We start from the raw sequence: 23485 nt of genomic DNA on the forward strand, positions 1-23485 counted from the left end.
AGAAGATTCTGGAGAGCAGGTTAGTAAAACCCTCGGGGAACACATTAGGGTCACTACTGCTTAAAGTGGCTTCTAGGTAGTAGCCAAGCTGGGATATGAATTCTGCTACCAGAAGAGGTCTGTGAAAAATGACAACTGTGATTTGGCCCCAGAGTCAGTGTCTATCTTGTCTGTCTCTCACACCCACCCACGGTCAGGTTATATAGTTTATTCTGACAGCAACAAACAGACCACGGTGACCAGCAGTTTGGGGCTGCTAGCCTTACGGAAAGTGTTTTTCACCCCATGCTCCACCTTTACCACACTGGGGCAAGTACTCTCGGATTAAAGCGGAAGGCACCCCGGCCTTTGAGTGCCACGAGGGTCCAGTGAACACAGGATGTCCCCATACAGCCCAAGTCTGTGGTGGGGGGAAAAAAGACAGGGCAGCTGTTGTTTGTTCTGTTAAATTTTATTGGCATCACGTTCGTCTCTTTACAGAAGAACTCAGCCTACACCCTAGAATGTAGACCTTTGGAGAGGAAGTGCTCCGGGAAGCAAGCCATGATGCAGGGCAGGACCTCAGGAGGGGACAGACTGCCAGGGCTCAACCCAGGAGACAGGAGGGTTAGTGCTGGGCCACACTTGGGTGGGGTGGGAAAAGGAGGATGGGTCTGCTAACCTACAGGTACCACAACCCTGAAAGGAGCGCCTTCTAGAACAAAGGTAGAGTCACTAGGACAGGTCTGGTGGGTTCTCCTTTCCTCTTCGAGTAGGACAGATCTAAAGGGCATCATAAGGGGTTGAACAGAAGAAGAAGGGGGGAAAAAAAAGAAAAGGGGAAAAATGAGAAGTTTAATTTTTGAAGTAACAGCAATTTATCCATTGTATATACTACTGTATTATGCAAATCAACCTTTTGGAAAATTTAGACACAGAAGGGAACTGTCCAGTTCAGTTTCACCCTCTGGAGAGATGAAAAGCTTTTTTGGCTCTTAAGTCTGTGATAAAGGCGTACATAATTCTTGTGTCTACTGTACAGAATACTGCCACTAGCTGGACTTCCAGATCTGAGTCTCTAACACTCTGTATCCAGACAGGGTTCAACCCTCCACCTTGCACGCCTGCGTTAGAGGACTTAAACACACAATCCAGGAATTCCTTACACTAATTTATACATTTTAATTGGTTGCATATATTAACATGTACTATAAGATACTTTTCTAAGAAGCATTACATAATAAATGGATACTGTAAAAAGATCTGATTAGTTAAAAGTAACAAGCATTAACAGATACATACAAAACAGCCTGTTCAGAATGGAGCGTGGGCACCAGCCTTCCCACAGGACCTTCAAAGAGGGGCAGGGGCAAAAGACCACAAGACCGTTAAAAAAAAAAAAATCAGATAATTAGACACAGATGAACTGTGAACAGTTCTCTCACTTTCCAGTGGACAAAAAGAGTACGTTTTCCATGCCCACTGCACCCCAGAGCACCCAGGGTCTTCGCCATATGCCATACACAGGGCTCGTGGTGGGCAGCTACCCGGGAGTCCTGACTGGCACAGGCTGGAGTTTGCTTGCTGTGTGTGTGTGTGTGGGTGTGTGTGGTGGATAGCTGTGTTTGGTGAAGTTTCTTTTGGCAGCTGGATGTGAGAGATCACGTTGTTCTGTTTAGAGGAATAGGGACGCATATTGAAGGCCTACGTGTGTGTTCTTGGTCTGCGAAGGACTCTGTGCTCTGTGCTCACTGCCCCCTCAACAACTGCAGCTCTCTGCGGAAGCCTTGGCCCGGTCATTCTTGTCCAGTTTGATGGGCTCAGGGAATTCATTGTACAGCTCCACTTCTGTTTCCTGGACAGGGAGGGGGAGAGAGAGGTTGATGACGTGGGCCACAGAAACAGAACCTGACGATCGGTCAGCAGGAGCCACAGCTACATCGGGTCCTGCTCATGGCTCCATGGCCCCAAGAAGCTCCCCATGCCACACCTCCCACTGAGCTTTCTGGGCCATTGTCCTGGAGCTTGATTCTTTTTCTTTCCCACATTTTGCAGGCTGAGGGGCAGAACTGAGGGTGATACCATCGCTGTGTTGCATGAACAGGTAAGATGGACTTTGGTTGGCCACTGTCATCACTTCCTGGATTAGCCCTTCTGTGAGGAGTAACTGAGTGCATACACCCCAAGCCCTAGGGTCCACCCCTTACTTAGGAAACAGTATTTTATTTTATTCACAACAGCTTAAAAAAAAATCTGTTGACTACATCCTAAACACAATGAAGAGCTTTACTGGCACATGCCTGTGAGCCCAACACTCAGGAGGCAGAGGCAAGTGGATCTCTGAGTTTGAGGCCAGTTTGAGGCCAGTCTCGTCTACAAAGCGGCGAGTCCAGGACACTAACAGTATATAGAGAACCCTGTCTCAAACAGATACACTTTCTTTACTGGGGATCCTACATACCAAGTGTGCAATGTGGTGGTCTTAGTGCACTTACAAAACTGTACCACTACCACATATGCTCACAACACTCATCACCCCTAAAAGAAACCCTGTGCTAAGTAAGCAGAAGCTCTTTCCCTAGAAACCAACCTTTTTTCTCTCCCTTCCCCTCTAAAGGCAGCAGTGGAAACCCAGGTAAGCACTCTGCAGTGAGCCATACTTCACCCTACACCTGTCTTGTGGTTTTTGCTGTTGTGCTAAACGCAGGTCTTCCTCCCGCAATCCTCCTGCCTCTACAAGGGTGACGGTATGTGTACCATGTCCCACTTTAGCAAAGTCTCCTTTTAATGGACTTCTAAGATAGCAGGTCTCAATTTGAAACAGGCTTCATTTCAGACTCTGTGTTACAGCCTTGACCTACTCCTCAGCTGAATGGCATCTGTAGTAGATGAACCACCCAACTTTTGTTTAGACACATCCGTTTGTGAACATTTGTGTTGTTTTGACATTTTGGATATTGTAAGCAGAATAAATTTATATTCCTGTCAGCACTAAGACATATATTTAACACAAAAACCAAAGAATATGGATGCCAGCCTTGGACAGAATGGGTGTCAACCCCGGAAGCCGCTATGCTGAAGCCCTAACCTTCAGTGCGCCCATGCTAGAGAATTCAGATTAGATCAGGATTATACGTGGCATCTGCTCTCACAGGCCTTTCTATTTTCCTCTTTAGACATGGTCTTATAGTATCCTAGGCTGGCCTTGAACTCCTAAATCCTGCCTCCACCTACTGCTGGGATGACAAGGCATGCGTTACCTTGTGGTCCTGGAGGTGGATCCCAGGGTCTCATGCATATCAGGGGAGCTCTCTATCCACCTGAGCTCAAGCTCCAAGGCTTATTGTGTATGTTGTTACTGAGACACCCAGAGGGCTTAGCACATTTGCTCTTTGAGCAGAGCAGCCCTGTGTGGACATAGCAAGATGACAGACATATATGTGCCAAGAGTCCTCCATTCCAAACCCTCTCGTAAAACTGTGACAACAAAATAAAAAGTCTTGTGTATATAAGCTGTCTGATCTGTGGTATTTTGTTATGGCCCACCCAAGAAGTAAATACAATCCCAGCAAAAAATCTCAACAGGCTTTTCAGCTAGGCTGGGAGGGGGTGGTGCAGTATCAGAACTAAAGACACTGAAATAAAGACAGCCAGGTAAAACTGTGTTCTCAACACCCTTGGGATCACACATCTGACATATCTGAAGAGGAACACGAATGCAATTAAACCAGAGTCACACTTCATGGGGACAAAGGCTATCCCAACACGCACACTCACTCAAGGTTATAGCCAGACCTTTAGAATGCATCTGTCAGATAAACTTCTGTTGTTAGACACAAGGTCTTATACATCCCATAGTGGCCTCCACCTCCCAAGTGTTGGGATTATATATTCCATGTTCTACCACATCTAGTCTTCTTTCCTGTATAGCCCAGGATGTCCTGGGACTGGCCATTCTCCTTCTTACCTCAGCTCCCTCCGTGCTGAGATTATAGGCAGGTACCACCATGCCCAGCTAAGATGGCCTTTTCTTCCTATAGCCAAAGGCTATCAAAGATGAGAGTTGGGGAGGGGGAAAAGCAGAAAGGGAGGAGACTCAGCAAGAGAACATAAGGTCACTCTGGGCACACTGCCAAGGGCTGCCTCTGAAAGGACCGCATGTGCTGTCAGGATCCTTGGTGAGTCAGTGACCTAAGGAGCCCCATTCTAAAGGCATCCTGGTCTGGAGAACTCAAAAGGACACCTAGTTTCTCTTTCTAGTAAAGAAAAGATGAACTATTAAAATGTACAACAAACCTCATGAGCACATGCTGGCCATTCAGAGAGGAGCACAGTAGCCAGCTGAGGAGGAGAGGCTCAAAGTGACAGTGCTATGAATGTGAAGGTGGCAACTGAAAGAGCAGGCAGAGCTGACATCCACAGATCACTTTTTAAATTCCCCCTAATATGTACCCCAGCTCTGCCGTGGGCCCCCGTGGGACTGGGGCAGAATCTGCCATGACCTATCTGCCCCGAGAAGCACCCCAGCTAGGGAAGAGCATCAGACATCACTCGAGGGCCCTGGAGACCCACCTGTTTAAGGGCATTCCGAGCAATTGTCTGGAAGGCCTGCTCCACATTGATGGCCTCCTTGGCACTGGTCTCAAAGTAAGGAATGTTGTTTTTGCTGTAGCACCAAGCCTGTGCCCTCTTTGTGGCCACCTACAGAGGGAGGAGAACACTAATGACGAACAGCAGACAACGACGCAGCAGTCCTCCCCAGAACAGGTACACAGTTGTGAAGAGGTCTGGGAATGAGGAGGTTGTGGCCTATACACCTGCCAGTGAGAGGGGTCCAACCTGGAGCTGCCTCTGTCCGCAGCCAGACCTTGCGGCCCTTGTGGCACAGGCTAATCCTGGGAGGAGGAGAGTGATTCTCCTGGGTCCATAGCCCATCTTGGCCCCCGTTCCCTCATTCATCTAAGCTCACCTATGCAGAAGTAACAAGTGGCACAGACTTTGCAGTGCTCACCCCTTAGCTCTTTCCTTCCCTTGCCCCAGCCAAGAAAGAGACAAACTTTGGAAAGGGAAAGAGATGTCAGAAATAAGCCGAGCTATAATTAACAATGCTATGTTCCAACTGAGATGCTGTGCAGAATTACAGCAGAGCAAGACAGGCCCACAGCACCCTCTACCCTTGAAATGAGAACAATTCCTTCCTCTAAGGTACAGCAGGGGAACAAAGGCTCTGAGAATAAACATAGCCCTGCATCAGAGCTGACTCGGGGCAGCTGAGGGCCAGGCACTCCCGCCTCACCTTCCCAGTTCTCTGAACCTAGCAGAGAGGCCTCCACACTCCTGGGCAGAGGAGCAGGCTGTGCTGGGTTGCCACTCTTACTCAGTGCTTACTTGTCTGTTCTCGAGGTCGATCTTGTTTCCCAATACAACAAAAGGGAAGTTCTCGGGATCCCGGGGGCTGGCCTGGATGAGAAACTCGTCTCTCCAGCTGTCGAGGGTCTTGAATGTGTTGGGGGCAGTCACATCAAACACGAGAACACAGCAATCTGCACCTCTGTAGAAGGCCACACCAAGAGACTGGAACCGTTCTTGTCCTGCTGTGTCCCAGATCTGCAAGAAACAAAACCCCTGGTTTTCAGGCTGTGCTGGTGTGTGCATGTGTGTGCACACATGTTTTGGGGGAGGAGAGTTGGCATGAGTCTCCTCTCTTCTCCCAGGTATGTACAAAGAGCATGAAGCTACAGCCTCAAAACTTACGTATTCCAGAAACTGTCTACAGGCTTGTTCACTGTGCTTTATTTGAGTGCTGTATATAGCCTAGGCAGGCCTTGAACTTGCAGTGCTGCCTCAGCTTCCAGGGTGTTGAGATTATAGGCATGCACTACCACAAGCCTCTAAGTGCTAGGATTAAAAGCGTGTGCCACCACGCACAATGTCATTTCTTTAATCAAAAAGCAGTGTTTTTTTTTTGTTTGTAACTCAAAACAAAACCAAAACTAAACAAAAATCCTGAGAAAAAGGTCTGGAGTAGAAGCTAGCAGCAGGTCCCACTGGTTAAGGCCTTGTCTCCTGGGCTTTCTGAGTGCCTGTACTAATGCCACCGGTTCAGTCACAGTATTGCACCCTGACCTGGCTTCTTCCGTGACAGTGTCAGAAATGTGACTGGCACAACACAGCTGTCACTATTCCACTTGCCGTTACAATGTATAACTCCAACCCTGGTTTCCTTAAGGTAGGACCCAATGTGGAGCCACACCTGAGGCCTCAACTAGCAGCAGGCCATGACTCTAAAAGGCATTTATGGATTTCCTTCCTTAGTGACTATTCCTAGACAGTCTAATAACTGCTCACATGGGATTAGGTATTGTAAGGAATTCGGAGATTACCTAAAGTTATACACAGGGATTTCCTTACATTCAATGTACACATGACAAATCAATTTTATTTACAACATTTGTTTTCATTTTTTTTTTCTTTTTTCTTCTTTTGGTTTTTCAAGACAGGGTTTCTCTGGCTGTCCTGGAACTCACTCTGTAGACCAGGCTGGCCAGATCGTACTGCCTCTTCCAAGTCCTGGGATTAAAGGCCTGTGCCTCCACTGCCTGGCTTAATTTAAAATTTCTAATTATTATTTTATTCTATGAGTGTTTTGCCTGCAAGTATGTCTGTGCACCAGGTGCATGCTTGGTATTCAAGGATGGCAGAGAAGGGTGTCAAATTCCCTGGGACCGTAGTTACCGATAGCTGTGAGTCCCTGGAATTCAAACCAGGGTCCACTGGAAGAGAGTAGCCAGTGTTATTAAACATGGAGCCATCTTTCCAGCCCTTATGTTTACCTTTTTAAAAATGGGATCTAAAGTAGCCCAATACTGACCTTGAACTCACTCTATAGCTGTTGACCACCTCAAGGACAAACCTGAAGCTCTGGACAGGACATAAAGGTTGCACCTCAGTGAGGAAGTGCTTCAGATGAGTCCTGAGTAGACACACTTGCTCCACACTGCTGGAGATGGAACCCAGGGCCTCATGTATCATAGCAACCATTTGAAACGACTCTTTTAACTCTATAAACTTAGTTTTGTTTTGTTTGTTTGTTTTTTTAATCTTTTTATCTGCCTGTGGTGGGGTGCTTGTGGAGGCCAGAGGAGAAAGAACCTGTGCTTTCAGTATCAGAGCTCTAATTCTAAAAACGATCTGCTCACTACACCATTTGTTTTTTGAAGGGTTTTTCAAGACAGGTTTTCTTCTGTGTAGCCTTGGCTGTCCTGGACTCACTTTGTAGACCAGGCTAGCCTCGAACGCAGAGTGATGGGCCTACCTCTGCTCCCCAGTGCCGGGATTAAAGGCGTGCGTCACCATGCCCAGCTGGCTATGCCTTTTGGACACTCCCCCACTGCAGCCATTGCAGTGGTGCTACGGTTAGCTGGCAACCTCAGGGCCATGCCTTTCTTGTCCCCTCTTTGGTCTTTTGAGGGTGGGTTTCACTGTCGCTCATGTACATTTCTTATTTATCCTTCCTGGAAGTTGAGCTTTCTGGATCTCTGAATTGGTGCAATGTCAGTTCTGGGAAATTCTTGGCAAATTTTATCTTTATTCTGCCTGTAACTGTGTGTGGGCCTGTGCTGGAAGTATATATAACTCAATGGAAGAGTGCTTGCTGCATATGTGTAAAACCCTAGGACAAAAATAAAAAGCAAGTGAGTGAGACCTCACTGAGCCTGCTTTTCCCGGTTTCCCTGTTTCTTTGTTGCAGATCTTTTCTGCTATGTCCAATCTACTGGTAACTGAAATTTCCAAAGTTTTAGAAGCTCTATTCATTTTCTCAAGTTTCTATTGCCTGTTTGCTTTCTTCTCTGCAGATGTAAGATTATGCTTTTGTTTTCAATTAGAATCAGTGAACAGGGGGCTGGAGAGATGGCTCAGAGGTTGAGAACACTGTCTGTTTTTCCAAGTGTCATGAGTTCAGTTCCCAACAACCACATGGTGGCTCACAACCATCCATAATGAGATCTGGTGCCCTCTTCTGGCCTGCAGGTGCACATGTGGGCAGACTACTGTATAAATAGTAAATAAATAAATCTTTCTTTAAAAAAAAAATCAGTGAACAGGGCTATAGTCAAGAGCTCTGTGGCAGAGTGCTTTCTTATCATGTGGGAGGTTCTGGGCTCAGTCCCTAACACTGCCCACCCCCCAATGAGAGGAGGAGCTCTAGTTAGCTGGGTCTGATAGTTAAAACCTGTAGTCCTAGCACTTGGAAAACAAAACAAAACAAAACAAAAAAAGCAAGAGTTTGAGGGCAGCCTAGACTAGACAGTGAATCTCCACTAAAAATAAATCAGTTATCCTTGATGGCCCTGAACTGCTGGGATTATAGCCAGTGAACCAGACCTGACTCCTTCATCTAAGTAAAAGGCACTCTTAGAGACCAAGGGGCTCAGCACTGGGTTCTTCTTTTGTGCTGCCGCCTTCTCTTTTCTCAGTAAATTTGTTAGGCTCACTGCAGGCTCTGCCCCATCACTCAGAAGCTGCCACCTCATCCCAGGCTCTCCTGGATGCTTCTGGGTCTCCAGGGAGGCTCACTTGAATCTACCTGGTGGGATGCACTGCAGCAGTGAGCGTGGCTGGATTCTCACTTCCCAACCATGTGACTGATGCACAGAACCACAGTGCAGTTCCTGTGTTGTGGCCAGCCCCTGTTCCCTCCCTCCTCTGCTGTTGTGGACCTCACCAGCCTAGCTGCCCATCCTGCAAGTCACCTGTTCTTTAGGAGCTCTCAGAGCTGCTGTGTGGTTTCGTGCAGTCTCAAGCTCCTTTGTGTTTGTCTGTCTGGTTTTGTTGTTTTTTCTAAGACAGGGTCTCACTACGTAGCTCTGCATGTCTTTTACTATATAGACTAGGCTGGCCTCATAGAGATCCACAGAACCCACAAGATGGGTACCACTAAGCCAGTACCAGGTTGTTTTTGCAACCCTGCCCAACCCCTGCAGCTTACTGTGCTTCTACAGTTTAACAGTGCCTTCATTTATTTTGGTTGGTTTTGTTTTGCTTTTTTTTTTTTTTTTTTTTTTGGTTTTTCAAGACAGGGTTTCTCTGTGTAGCCTTGGCTGTCCTGGACTCGCTTTGTAGACAGGGCTGGCCCCAAACTCACAGTGATCCGCCTGCCTCTGCCTCCCGAGTGCTGGGATTAAAGGTGTGCGCCACCACCGCCCGGCTGCCTTCATTTATTTTGATTATTATTATTATTTTTTTAGGTTTTTGAACTTCTAAATTTTCCATATCCTCATTTTTAAAATAGCAACTTTTTCCATTTTGGTTTCAATCCCCTCTGCCCTTTTTTAAAAAAAAAGGTAGTCACTGTGAAGATAAGATTTCCTCAAGTGGCCAGAAACACCCTCACTCCAATTTTAAGTGTACCACAGACTAATCTTGGTTTTTGTTAAGAATGATAGACATTAAGAAAGACAGATAGTTTCTGTTAAATTCTTCAAGATAGATTCCTGTTCTTTGAAGAGTATAAACTTCGCTATTACACACATGAAGCTGTATCTGGGTACAAACATCTTTAATTTCAGTTATTAGGGAGGCTGAGACAGATTTTGCAACTTCAAGGTCAGTGCCTGGGCAGCAAAAAAAAAAAAAAAAACCAATACCTTGTCTCAAGATACTAGTTTTAAAAGGCCTGGGGACAAAGCCCAACAGCACAGCACTTAAGAGATCCTAGGTTCATGTCCAAGTTCTCCATCCCCCACACACACCAAAGCAAGCACCATACAAGAGGACAATGCAAGGGGGACAACGCCAAGGGGGCAATGTCTCAAGCCCATGAATCTTACAAGCATTGCCTTTGGCCTGTCTTCCTGGAGACTGGACATGTGTGGAGTGTGGGGGTTGCAGGGAGGTGCTTCTCAACTTTAGCTCCCCATATGGGCAGTAGCTTACATCTCCTGTCTTTTCAAAGCTGAAACTTAAAAAACCATCCCATCCCACTGGGTGCCGTGGCACACACCTGTAAACCCAGCACTCGGGAGGCAGAGGCGGACGCAGACAGATCTCTGTGAGTTCAAGGACAGCCTGGTCTACAGAGTGAGTCCAGGACAGGTAAGGCTACACAGAAACCTTGTCTAAAAAAAAAAAAAAAAAAAAAACCAAAATGAAACAAAGAAACCATCCCATCCATGGTAGGAGTCTCTGAGCCTATCACAAATTTCACTTCCTCTCTGCTCTGGAAATTTCCTTTTCTCAAATCTGGTGTCAGTAACTTCCACTCAGGTACTCTGAAAATCTTCAGATGTATGTGCATATGTGTAGGTGTGCAGGAGAAGCTGACTTATATTACATCCATCCTAAAATGTGAGCCAATTAAGAGTTCTTACCAGAGCCGGGTGTGGTGGCGCACGCCTTTAATCCCAGCACTCGGGAAGCAGAGGCAGACAGATCACTGTGTGAGGCCAGCCTGGTCTACAAAGTGTGTCTAGGACAGCCAAGGCTATACAGAGAGACCCTGTCTTGAAAAACCAAGAGTTCTTACCTTTGTGCTAGGTGTGATGCAGAAGCCTATAATCCCAGCACTCAGGAGGCAGAGGCAGAGGCAGAGGCAGAGGCAGAGGCAGGAGGATCAGACATTCAAGGCCACCATCCTCTGCTACAAAGTTTTAGGCCAGCCTGGCCTGCACCTGTTGTCTCCCCAGACCCACAAAGAGTAAATGAAATGCTACACACATTTTGTTTTTCAAGACAGGGTTTTTCTGTGTAGCTGTGGCTGTCCTGGAACTCACTCTTTAGACCAGGCTGGCCTTGAACTCAGAGATCAGCCTGCCTCTCCTGGAATTAAAGGCGTGTGCCACCACTGCTCTGCTGAAACACTAACTTTAAAAAAGAAAAAGAAAAAAGGGGTTTTAAGTATAAGGACCTGAATTCTGATCCTTACCACCTATATAAAAGCCAGGTACAATAAAATACCTGTAATCCCAACCCAGAGGAAGCAAAGAGGGGAGCACTGAGGCCTACTAGTCAGCTACTGGCTCATAAACAGCTTTAACTCCTGTTCAGAGGACCTGACAACCACGTTCTCTGGCCGCCACAGGCAAACGCCCATACACAGAAAACACATTTAAAACAATAAGGCAGGTAGGGGTAGAAAGAAAAAGGTAGTACTGGGAGAAAGCAAGCACAAGGACAGAATGTGGATCCCTAGCACCCAGGTAAAATGCGGAGTGGGTATGGCAGGCCTCCTGGAGTTCTGTACATGAGCAGCATTGACAGAAGATCCCTGGGACAAGCTACCACCCAGACTAGACGAATGCGTACAGTCTGGTCAGGTGGGAGCCTCTGCCTGAATGTGTAAGGCAGAGAATAACAAAGGAGCCAGGCCTGCTGGCACACACTTGTTATCCAAACAGAGGCAGGAGGATCACTATGAGTTCAAGGCCAGCCTGGTCTACAAATCAAGTCCAGGACAGCCAAGGCTACACAGAGAAACCATGTCTTGGGGTGCGTGGAAAGAAAGAAACAAAGGAAGACACCAGACAGCAACCTTTGGCCTTCATACACATGTATGTACACTTGAGTCGCCATACTCAAGCATGCACACACACACACCCTCACCCCTTACCACTGCTTGAAGGCTACATGTGCAAACATTAACTTTTGTTGTCAAGGAGATTAAACTCTAAGCCTTGTACATGTTAGGTCACTCATCTACCACTGAGCCACGTCCTGAACCTAAAAACATTACTTTCAGTCTCCTCCACACACACATTTTCCTGAGCCTTCCTACTTGCCAGGGGCTGCCAGGACTGCAATGGGAAACACTCAATCTGCCTCTAGAGGTAAAAGTGTCAACAGACACTTGAGCTGTGTAAGTTTAAGACTTCCAGATGGATGTGGACATGACTCAAGGGTCCTGCTGGCACCACACACACGTAAGCAGGTCAGTAAGCACATCACATTGAGTGAAGGACTAGCGGGAGACAAAAAGGAAACAATGGTTCTTTCTTCCATCTTTCTGGGATACCATGGTCATATTATACATAAATAGATAAAGTGACGGCTGCAGGAACCCCGACAAGGCTGAAGTAGAGAAGCGAATTATTTCTATTAATCATAGCACCTACCCACACAAAGCGTGCACATAACAACAAAAACAAAAGTGGGGCTAGAGAAATGGCTCTGTGGATAAAGTCCCTGCTATACAAATATGAGGGACCCATGCCCAAATTCCCAGAACCCATCATGTAAAAGCCAGACATTCAAGGGGAGCGTCTATACTTCCAGCACTACAGCAGGAGCATGGAAGATAGAGACAGGGAAATCCCTGTAAGCTCAGAGACAACTAGCCTGGCATACACAGTGGAAAACAAGAACAGAACAAGTCTCAAAACAAGATGGAAGCCGGATATGAGGCTGTACACCTTTAACGCTAGTCATTAGGAGCCAGAGGCAGATGAATGTTTGAGTTCAAGGCCAGCCTGGTATATGCTGATAGTTTTGAGAAACGGTATAAGAAAGCAGGCAGATGTGAAAAACATTTTAGAGTGAATCAACTGGGCCTGCATGAGGGTTCAGCAGATAAAGTGCTTGCCATGTAAGCCTGGTGACCTGTGCTCAACCCTAGAGCCCACGTCAAAGTAGAAAGAGAACCAACTACACAGGCTGTCCTCTCACACATAAGGGAGACTCAATAAGCTAGAGTGTGGCTGCATGGCGGCTTACCTGCATGGTAACGAGCCTGTCATCCACCATCACCTCCTTGGTCAGAAAGTCTGCTCCTATTGTGGCTTTGTACTGGTTACTGAACTTCTTATTCACATACTGGTTCATGAGAGATGTCTTTCCAACACTGAAATTGGAGAAAAACCATAAGTCTAAATAAGGGACTGGAACCAACTTGTGTCTACAATTTTTAAAGCAACCTATCTGGGCTAGGGAGATAGTTTAGTTGGTATAGTACTTGCTTGACACACACAAGGCCCTGGGTTCAACCCCTAGTACTGTAACAGTTAAAAAAAAAAACAAAAACAAAAAACCAAAGCATTTTATCAAAGGAACCTGCCTGTCATAATTGAGAACAGGCGTCTCCCTCTCAGCCAAGGGTAGCACCAACAGTAACAGCACTAACATCACAGACTAGAAGGTTTGTGTTTTCCTGGGAGTGCAGAGGAGGGGCTGACAGGATGGCTTGGCAGGGGTGGTAGTTTGAATGCGATGGCCCCCACAGGCTCATATATTTGAATATGTGATCTCCAGGTGTGTCCCACTGGGGGTGGGCTGTAAGGTTTCAAAACACTCTTTTGAATATTTCAAACTATCCATTTCCAGTGCTTCTGTGTATCTGTCTACCCTCTGCTCTCTCTCAGCCTAGTGCTTGTGAATTAGCTCTTGGCTACTGCTCCAGCACCATGCCCATGCTCCCTACCATGACAGTTAAGGACTCACCCTCCGAAACTGGAGGCCCCATTAAACTCTTCTGTGAGTTGCGTTTGTCATTGTGTCTCATCCCAGAAGTAGAAAAGTGACTAAGACAGCAAGCCCAACAACATGAGTTCAATCCCCAGAATTCACTGCCGGTGGAGGGTTCTTGCAAATTATACTCTGACCTCCACACATGTACCAAGGCATGTGCAACCTCCACATATACACAAACACAAAATACTCCCACACACATGCAAAATAAATAAGTGCAGTTTTTAAAAAAAGTACAGGGAGAGGGGGTTGCACCTAGAGAGATGGCTCAGAGGGTGAGTGCTAACTGCTCTTCCAGAGGTCCTGAGTTCAATTCCCAGCAACCACATGGTGGTTATCATCTGTAATGGGGTCTAATGCCCTCTTCTGGCCTGCAGGTACCTGGTACATGCAGGCAGAACACTGTATGCACAATAAATAAATAAATCTTAAAAAAGAAAAAGTACAGGGGAAGAGGGATTAGCTCTGTAGGAGAGCGCCTTGGATTACAGCACAGCAGTACAAAACAAAAACATAAGCAAAGCCACAGTGCAGATGTCCATCACACACAGAACACAGGTTATAAGTTTCAGTACAGGCAGCTCAAGTGTAGAATTTTGTGAAGAGATCTTGCTGCCATTCCAAACCATCACTGTCATCTCAGGTGTTTAGCAGGAAGAAGCAGGATGTGAAGCTGTTGGTCTTGACATCAGTGAAGATGAGGCTCCAAGCTGATCTGTGAGGTCAAATTCATGAGAAACACTTACCCAGAATCTCCCAGGATGATGACCTTCAGCAACACTTTCTTCCTAGAGGTCATCCTTTAAGCTGTAGAAAGGAGAAGAGCATAGGTGAGCTGAGGCAACACCAAGGCAAACTCTGCCACTACTCCAAGAACAGAACCCCAGCAACCTTAGCAGAACTGTGAGCCCTTGAGCTAGCCTAGACTGCACGAGCCGCAGGGTGAAGGTGCTGCTGTCTTTCAAGTGCTGGATCCATCACTGGCATCAGCAGTTGGGATCAATACTCCAAACAGACTTAAGAGTTCCACAAAGGAGATCTACACTACTTTCTCAGCGAAAGAATTTCCTTCACTCCTTCCTTCCTTCTGTGTGTGGTGCCATCCCTGGGCTGCTGGTCCTGGGTCCAGGCTGCCTTGGCTTCTGCATCAGCTCCTGCTTCCGTGTTCTCACCTTGGCTTCCCTCAATGAGCTTATGACCTGGCATGTGTAGGCCAAATAAACCCTTTCTTCCCCTAGGTACTTCATCACAGCAACTGTAACCCAACTTAGAGACACCCTCCTCTCCCCTCCCCAACTACTGTTTGCTGCTTTAAAACACCTATATACATCTGTATATGTGCTATCTGTAGTCTCTCTTTTCTAACAGTGTGTCTGGTGCAAGTAAAAATTATCAAGCATGGTGTTACAGGATGAACAATACTTTGAAGTGCAACTCTAAGGACACCCCTTTTTAAAAAAACTTAGGCAGCCTTTATTTCCCCTTACCATCCAGTATGTAAAATGCAGAACCTCGGCTCACTCTTCCAGCACTTGTCAAACCTGACAAGGTCTCCTAAGTCAATGACTTATCAGAAAATGAGTGGATTTCAAAAACACTACTCGCCAGCTGAGTACTGTATGTAAACTGGTAAATACTGGTTGCTATTATTTTAATGTGACTAACAGAAAAGAGTCCAGCAGGCAAGAAGAAGAGCAGCAGGCCACAGTGTCAGGGCCAGGTGCTGCCAAATGTCTTTTCAGCGGGTGATAGTACACCCAAGAGCACACAGAAGACACTGTACTGACTGGCCCACAAGCAGTGGAGTCCTATGCCTATGCCCCTTCAAAGTGACTGTTTTCCATTGTCTCTGGCTATAGGGACAGTGTAGAAATGGGAGCGGTATCTTGCCAACTAACGGAGATAAGCTATTTGCTGTGATAAAAATGGAGAACGCTTTGAAATGATTTTTTATGGATCACATTTTGAGGAGGGCGTGGCGTGAAACTGGTGACTTCGTAATACCCAGAAAACATACAGCAAAAACAAAACAAAACTTGTACCACTGAGCTTCCTCCTTGCCCCTCTCAGTCCACTCTGCCCCCAAAGTATGGGCTGGTACCACCCGTATTTAAACAATGTCTCTTTATTTAACGTCCCTGGGGTCAGCAGGTAAGGCACAAGCCTGATGGCCTGAGTGCAATCCCTGGTCCTAAGGCTGGAAGGACAGAACCAACTCCTCTGACCCTCAAATGAATGTTGAGACATGCATATACATACACACAATAAAACAAATGTAATAACAACAAGCCTTTCCTATCTTAGTGTCTTTCAATCAAGATCAACCATCAGAAAAGGTCTGGCTTATTTTCACTGCCCAAAGCTATGTTTGAGGCTAGCCTGGTCTACAAAGAAAGTTCCAGGACAGCTAGGGCTATTACACAGAGAAATTCTGTGGGGGGGGGGGGGGGGGGTGGAAGGCGGAACACACACCCACACACCTGGCTGTGGAGTTACGGAGACCAACAACATCATATCTGCAGAAAGGATACTGACTATTCCATGACTCCAAAGTCACAGAAGCCCTGACTAGGTGACTTAGCAACCAAGCACACCTCCTTCAGGACAAGTGAGACCACATTAAATTCTGTTTACTTTCTTGAATTTATTGTTCAGCTACTTATGTAAAAATAAATTTACACCCAGGAAAACTGTACACAGAAAAGGAAAGGGAACAGAATGGCAGATGCAGGCTGGCAAGATAGCTCATCAGCTAAGAGCCTGACAAGACTGAGCTCAGTGCCTGAGACCCATATGATGCAGTGAACCCATCCCATGACCTCCACAAATCACATGAATGCCTCCCAGGCCTCCAAAATACACTCCAGACAATAAATATAAATGGAATAAACAACCGGAGGCTAAGGGACTGAAGTTGAGTGGAACTAACCACCCGGTGGCGGTGGTGGTGGCGCATGCCTTTAATGCCAGCACTTGAGAGGCAGAGGCAGGTGGATCTCTGTGAGTTCCAGGCCAGTGTGGTCTACAAAGTGAGTCAAGGTCAGCCAGGGCTACACAGAGACACCCTGTCTTGAAAAAATAAAATAGAACAGAACTAGGAATGGTAGTAAAAACTTTTCACTGATTCAAACAAACAAAAAAAGATCACACTAGTGGCTCAGCTACATTTTCTTTCTTTTTTGTGGGTGGAGGGGCGGTCAAGACAACGTTTTTCTGTGTAGGCTTGGCTGTCCTGGACTCGCTTTGTAGACCAAGCCGGCCTTAAACTCAGAGATCTGCCTGCTTCTGCCTCCTGAGTGCTGGGATAATAGGCACACGCCACCACCATCGGCCAGAATCAGCTACACTTTCTAGACTGCTCAGAAAAATTGAAAAACCGAGTGAGAACTGGTTCTGAGAGGGCAGGAATGAAACAACAGCAGCCAGGGGAGAAAGAAGGAAGGGAATGAGCGGGTGGCTTTGGCTACGTCACTGCCTTAAAAATAAGTCATTTTGTGAAGAGAGCTTGAAAGGCGGAACTCAGCCATTGGTCTGAGTTTGTGTACCTCTTCTATGACTGTGCAATTTACCCACTAACTCTGAACCCAAGTTCCATGCTCCCAGGGCACCAGGACCTGCCCATAGTTTTCCTTCAGGTCAAAGTGTGTGCCTTCTGAGGGGTCTTGGTAATTCTGAGATGTTTAAAAAGCCAAGCTAGCTTCCAACCTCCAACCCTCCGGTGCCCATTACTCTTTCTGTACCACCCGGGCAACTGAGGTTCCACATATGCTGTGGCACTCTGCTAGCTTGACAGGGGAGGTGGAACAGCACAAAGCTCAAGAGTCTGCCTGAAAGATAGCCATGTTGCCACTCTCTTAATGAAGCTGTTGCCTCCACCTCCACGATTATGTTTTTTCACTTGTTTTTGAGACGCTAAAATGTATGAAGACTTATAATACACAGTACAATGGTCATGCCTAATTTGTATATTCCAGGAATTTTATGTATCTGTAGTTTAATTTAGAATTATCATCTCTGAAGAAATTCAAGAGGAAAACACTACTTAAAAGCTTCAAAAGAAAGTCAGGCATGGTGGTACACACCTGTAATCCAAACACACAGGGAGGCAGAGGCAGGTCTCTGTGAGTTCAAAGGCCAACCTGGTCTATAAATTGAGTCCAGGACAGACAAGCCTACACGGAGAAACCCTGTCTTGCAGGGGTGGGGGGGGGGGGGGGTGGGGAGGGGCAGAAAAACAAAAAACAAAAACAAAAAAGAAAGAAAAGAAAAAAGCAAAAACAGAAACAAAGCTTCAAAAGGAACTTGAATGAGTCTAGGAGGAAGCGATGAGAACAATGAGTCCCTTAATATTTTGCTCTTTTCCTGGGATTTATTTACAAATACTAGTGTTTTGTTCACATGAATGTCTGTGCACCAAATGTGTGCCAGATGCCTGTAGAGGTCAAAGAGGCTGTTGGACCCCCTGGAACTAAAGCTATAGATAGTGTGAACCACCTCATGGGTGCTAGGTCTCAAGCCTGGGCCCTCTGCAAAAGCATCAAGTACTCTTAACCTCTGACCTTCTCTGCAGCCCCATTTTAGTCCTGTTCTCCTGAGATGGGTTCTGGAAGCTCTACACTAATATTTATTTTATGTGTATGAGTGTTCTGCCTGCATATGTACATGTGCACCACATGAAAGCTCTACTATGTGACTTCTGAATCATGCTACTGACAGAACTCTTCTGCCCAGGGCCATCAATCCGTGCCATAATAATCTTACTACATACACTAACAATAGCAAAAGCAAAAATTGATACTAGACTACAGGCAGAAATCGTATTAAACACAAGAAGTAAATACTAGGGGTAAAAAAGAGACACCAAACAAAACAATATAGCAGAGTGTTACTCTGTACGCTAACTGTATGTTCATGTGTAGAATACTACTAAGATCAAGCTATGTTGAAGGTAGTTATGACAGCTTCAAGAACTGGGAACAATTCCTGTAGAACTAGCTGAGCCTGGGTCTGAAGTGGAAAAAGATTGCAATGAGTTTCAGACAGAGAGAACAGCATGTTCACAGGCCTCAAAAATCAGGCAGTCTGATTTTTGTCACATCATTTGGAGCCTTGCAGGCCATGACCAAGTCCTAAAACCAGAGTGTAGAGGAGCCCACCCCATGAAGACCTAATGCAGGTGAATGCTGCAGCTATCAAAGCAAGAAATGATGGCACCAGAGTAGAGGTGAGGCTGGGAGGAAACAGCAGAAGAGATTTGGCCAGTACCCTGATGCTGAGCTGGACACAAGAGCACCGGAAGCGTAGGATTCGGCTAGCAGGGCGGCTAGTTCAATTCCCAACACAGGAGAAGGTGACGCAAAGATCATGAGGCTGAGGTCAGCCTGGGCACAAGGGATGTAAAGCCAGGGCTGCCTAGGCTGTGCTATTATAAGATCACGTCTCAGAATAAAATAACATTATTTGGGACTTAAATTTCACCCAGCAGAATGCTTATTTGTGCTGGGATATCACCACCTTACACTAAGATGGAAACACCAGCATTCCTCAAACACACAATGCAATCTGAAAGGAAACGATGGAAAGAGGTGCCTTCTGGAGGCCCATCGCCACATCGGGCAGTACAAACAGAACACGGCAAAGGTGGGGACATGCCAGCAGAGACAAACTCAACACTAAATGTGCAATGCCTGAAAAGAAGCATTCCTTCCTCGACACTGTCAGAAATGAATTTTAGAGGCTCAGTGGGTAAATGCTGTGGGAGTTGGTCTGATGTATTTTGATGCTAATTAATAAAAAGGCATCACACTTGGGTAGGGCAAATGAGATAGGCGTGGCTAAAGTTCCTGGGCTTGGGGAGACAGGGTATCTTGGGAAGAAGAGAGATCAGAGGGGAGAGACAGAGATGGGGGTGGGGGTGGGGTGTGGGGTAAGTTGCACTACCATGGGTTAGATGAAGAAGCAGCATGTGGCCGGCATGGATGGAGACTTGACCCAGATGAAGAACATTAGCAAGTATATGGGCCTATGGGTGGGAGGTAGCTTGACAGAAATTCTTAGAAGCAGATGGCATGGGACTGGGGCAGATATGAGAAGTGGTCTAGAGGATTAATGTCTGCCCTGCACCAGGTTAACTAAAGTTATTTAAAAATAACATGTCTGTGTCTTGATTGATTGCTAGCTGGTTATACTGTCATAATAATAATAATAACTATAGGCCTGATAATAAACATTAGGCCGTACTGGTCATTTAGCAACAACAGCTGTGGAGACCTGAGTATAAATCCCCCCAGCCAGCGTGAAGCCAAATATGGTAGCTAGTGTTCATCTGTGATCCCACGTCCCTATGGTGAGCTGGGAGGCAGAGACAGGAGCATCTCAGAGCACTCTCTAATAGGCTACCCCAATCTATGCAAGCATGGAGTATGAACAACACCCCAGGTTGTTCTCTGGCCTCTCCACCATGCATCATAGTTTTGTTTTGTTTTTTAATGGGTGGTGGCTTTAAGGCATTTTACTTGTCATTAATCCACCCCAAGCATTAGGAAGTTGCCAGAAAGTAAGACAGAAAATGTGAAATAAAAGAGGGGGTAGGGAGCTGGGGTCTGGAATGAAAACAAGCAGGACTGAAGTGTCCAGAGACTAGCTGACTGTGAGGAGGGTGAGGGACAGCTGGAGATGGAGAAGAGCTCGAGACTGCAGATTCATCTGCTTGCCGTGCACAGGAAAGCGGCCGTTTTGAGAGAAATAGTCAAACTCCCTTCTCAACTAAGCTCACGCTCAACTGTCAAGAAAGCATGCCACACTTCCCTAACCCTACATGCCCTGGAACAAGCCTGCTCTCCTGAGGGTAGCAATGTTCTTTTGGACACCAAGCCACTCTACCTTTTATCATGTTGGATTCATGGCCACTTGTCATGAGGGGCAGGGGACGGGCACACACTATCCTACAGTAATCCATTCTTTCACGCTAGCTTTCAAGTCCAGCGTGCTAGGGGAAGAGAGCGTGGTGACTCCTGAGGATAGCGTGTCCACTATCTTCCTTTAGAAGAACCTTTTCCCTGTAGACACCCCCCCCCCTTTTTTTTTTCTTCCAGCTCTATTAGGGACTGTGATGCTGTTTACCCTTATTCAAATGAAAAGCTTAAGCCTATAAGTCATCATGAGAAAAGTCTAGCTGATAAGTCTGGATAAAAAAAAAAAAGGTGGGGGTGGGTGGGTGGGGGGCTGGTATCAGGTTGTAAAGTGATGAAATTTTTAAAAAAGAAAGAAAAAGGGTCTCTGAAGCAGCAAGATAACATTAGAAAGTGTTCCCTGTGCTCTCCTTTAAAAATCAGGAGCAATTTTCTTTCTGGAGATGCTAGAGATTAAACATGTTAGCAATACTTCCACACATGCTAAGCAGGCGCTCCAACACCAACTGACTAAATCCCCCAGTTGGAAAGAGTATTTCTTTTGCTCAGTGGTCTATGATCCTTAAAGAACTGGTTGAAGAACAAAGCAAAAATCTTGGAAGATTATATGATTTCTAAAAACTATCTGACAACCCCTCCCCAACAAATTTCAACAAACTGTTGTGCCCATGGTTCTGTATCCTAGTGCCGTGATGGACAACAGTGGCAAGGGGCCATGCACTTAGCAGACAAGAACGCTAAGTGCTAGGAGGCTTTTGCTGCTAATTTCCACAAGCCAGACTTGGTGCCCTTAAACACTACTATCCCTTTGCAGGCCCAGGGAGCTTGTGTGGTGCTATCAGGTAGCCTGTGGCACGATGCCTGTAAGGTGGGTAATGGGAGCACACTTCCCTAGGCGTGCGGAATCAGCGCACACCACCAGGGGAACTGCTCTGACCCTCATGTACACATCACACCCTCTCAGCTACCTCCTAAGTGGCCTTTGCTGCTTAAAATGTAAGGCCTACAGAGACCAGGAAGAGAGTAGCTAGAGACCAGGAAGCCTGTGTGTGACCTCAGACGTTATTCAACAAGTATCGGCTTTAATCCCAGCACTCGGGAGGCAGAGGCAGGCGGATCGCTGTGAGTTCGAGGCCAGCCTGGTCTACAAAGTGAGTCCAGGATGGCCAAGGCTACACAGAGAAACCCTGTCTCAAAAAACAAAAACAAACAAACAAACAAACAAACAACAACAACAAAAACCAAGCCTCATATTTGAACTAAGTGAAGAAACATTCAATTTTCATGAGTATCAAATGCCCAATACCAGGCCAGGCTCTATATTAGAGTTCTACGTAAATGTTCATGTGGTTTTTTTGTTTTTTTTTTTGTTTGTTTGTTTGTATATTCATGTATCCCAAGCTGACCTTAAATTCCTTATGGATTTCAGGCTGGAGGCCTTGAATTTTTCCTGTTTTGCCAAATACCTGACTTTACAGTCTTCTTTGGCTGCCCTGTTCAAAGAAGAACTTCAGATCACATCCCATGCTACAGACAAGCAGCAGAGGCTCCCGAACTCTGAGGGAAATGACAATATATAATTGATCACTGGGGAAAGACCATAGTCTATTACCCTGTGAGGATGCTGGATATATAAATACTTGCTGCACACACCTGAGAGATGCATAGAGAATCTATTCTACACAGTTCCCCTCTGACTTCCATGCATATTACAGCAAGCACATGCATAGACACACCTCTGCCCTGTGTGCAGACACATGCAAAGAACAAATAACATTATAGAAAGAATGAAAAAAAAAAAAAGGACAAATGAACAAAGAAACCAGGGCTAGCCAATGGCGAGACAAGACAAGCCTTGAAGGGAAGCACTACAGCAAGGGGGAAACCCTCTTCAACACACTCCACTGCACGCACTCAAACATGCACGTGTGCTTTCATGTGAGAAACAAAGACCCTAAGTAAGATAATGAAGGGAACACAGCCATTGTGTCACCTGGCATAAGAAACAGACCTCATGAATGGCCTTATCAGCCATTTACCTAACCCACAAGTGTGGTCTCCACCAGCTTTATGGTTTTTGCTCTATCTGCATTCACTGCCTATGTCTACTGACTGGCATCTTCATTCTGACGTGTACTGCACATGCATCTGTGTGCTTCCCATTGTAACAACATGCTTTTAACACTCTGCAGAGGGTTCTTTTCCATCAGAAAAGCTAGAGAGATCTTTATGAATCTATCTGGCTAACATCAATAGGGAAAAAGAAAGCAATACTGAGACCCTGGACTCTTGTCTCCAACTGACTCACTCCCACAGCCCAACCTGAATTCTTGCTATATGTTCCTGGCTCCTTAAGGGCAAGCTTACCACTGTACATATGATCCTTCTCATGCCAGGCAAAAACAGCCTATCCTCTAACACTCTCCTCTAGGCCCAACTAATCAGACTTCCAAATGACCAATCCCATGCCCCCATTATAAATTCTAGACAAGTAATCACTGACCATGAGCTAGTAGTAGTAAGCTTCGTTCAGTTCAGATAACCCTGCAATTCCAGCCCTGACAGGAACCAAAAGGGGCTGTCTGAGCTTCCTACCAGATAGCAGCACAGCACTGAGCTCTGGCTTCGCAGATGTCAAAGTAGAAAGTAGAAACCCCAAAGGCCAAAGATAAGGATTACTTCACAGCTTCTTACTAGATCAAGGAATCAAGGCCAGTCATAAAACAGAATCAAAGTTCCTTAAACTCAGCCATAAAGGATCCTTTTTTTTTTTTTTTTTTTTTTTTTGGTTTTTTTTCGAGACAGGGTTTCTCTGTGTAGCCTTGGCCATCCTGGACTCACTTTGTAGACCAGGCTGGCCTCGAACTCACAGCGATCCGCCTGCCTCTGCCTCCCGAGTGCTGGGATTAAAGGCGTGCGCCACCACCGCCCGGCCATAAAGGATCCTTAAAAGTCACTTACGTCAAGGCCGGAGAAATGGCTCAGTAAATAAGGACAGCTGTTGTGTAAGCATGGGAACCTGAGCTCAGATTCCAGCACCCACATACAGTGCTAGGAGTAGCCGGGCATATGCCTTTAACTTCAGTGCTATGGGAATCCACCTAGCTCCAGGAGTGACAGGTCCTGTGTCATGGAAG

General features: G+C 46.1%; 1 protein-coding gene across 1 annotated transcript in view; it reads right to left on the bottom strand.

Annotated features, from left to right (window-relative positions):
- Window positions 1-935: 935 nt before the first annotated feature.
- Window positions 936-23485, bottom strand: part of Rab7a (RAB7A, member RAS oncogene family) — a 47301-nt gene continuing 24751 nt past the window's right edge. The window contains exons 2-6 of the mRNA XM_051154871.1: window positions 14184-14244; window positions 12688-12814; window positions 5368-5586; window positions 4552-4680; window positions 936-1834 (exon numbers count right to left, since the gene is read on the bottom strand). Coding sequence (XP_051010828.1) covers window positions 1739-1834; window positions 4552-4680; window positions 5368-5586; window positions 12688-12814; window positions 14184-14236 — 624 coding nt within the window. The 5' untranslated portion in view covers window positions 14237-14244 and the 3' untranslated portion in view covers window positions 936-1738. The remainder of the gene's footprint in view (window positions 1835-4551; window positions 4681-5367; window positions 5587-12687; window positions 12815-14183; window positions 14245-23485) is intronic.

This window comes from Acomys russatus, chromosome 13, assembly GCF_903995435.1.
Source record: "Acomys russatus chromosome 13, mAcoRus1.1, whole genome shotgun sequence".
NCBI lineage: Eukaryota > Metazoa > Chordata > Mammalia > Rodentia > Muridae > Acomys > Acomys russatus.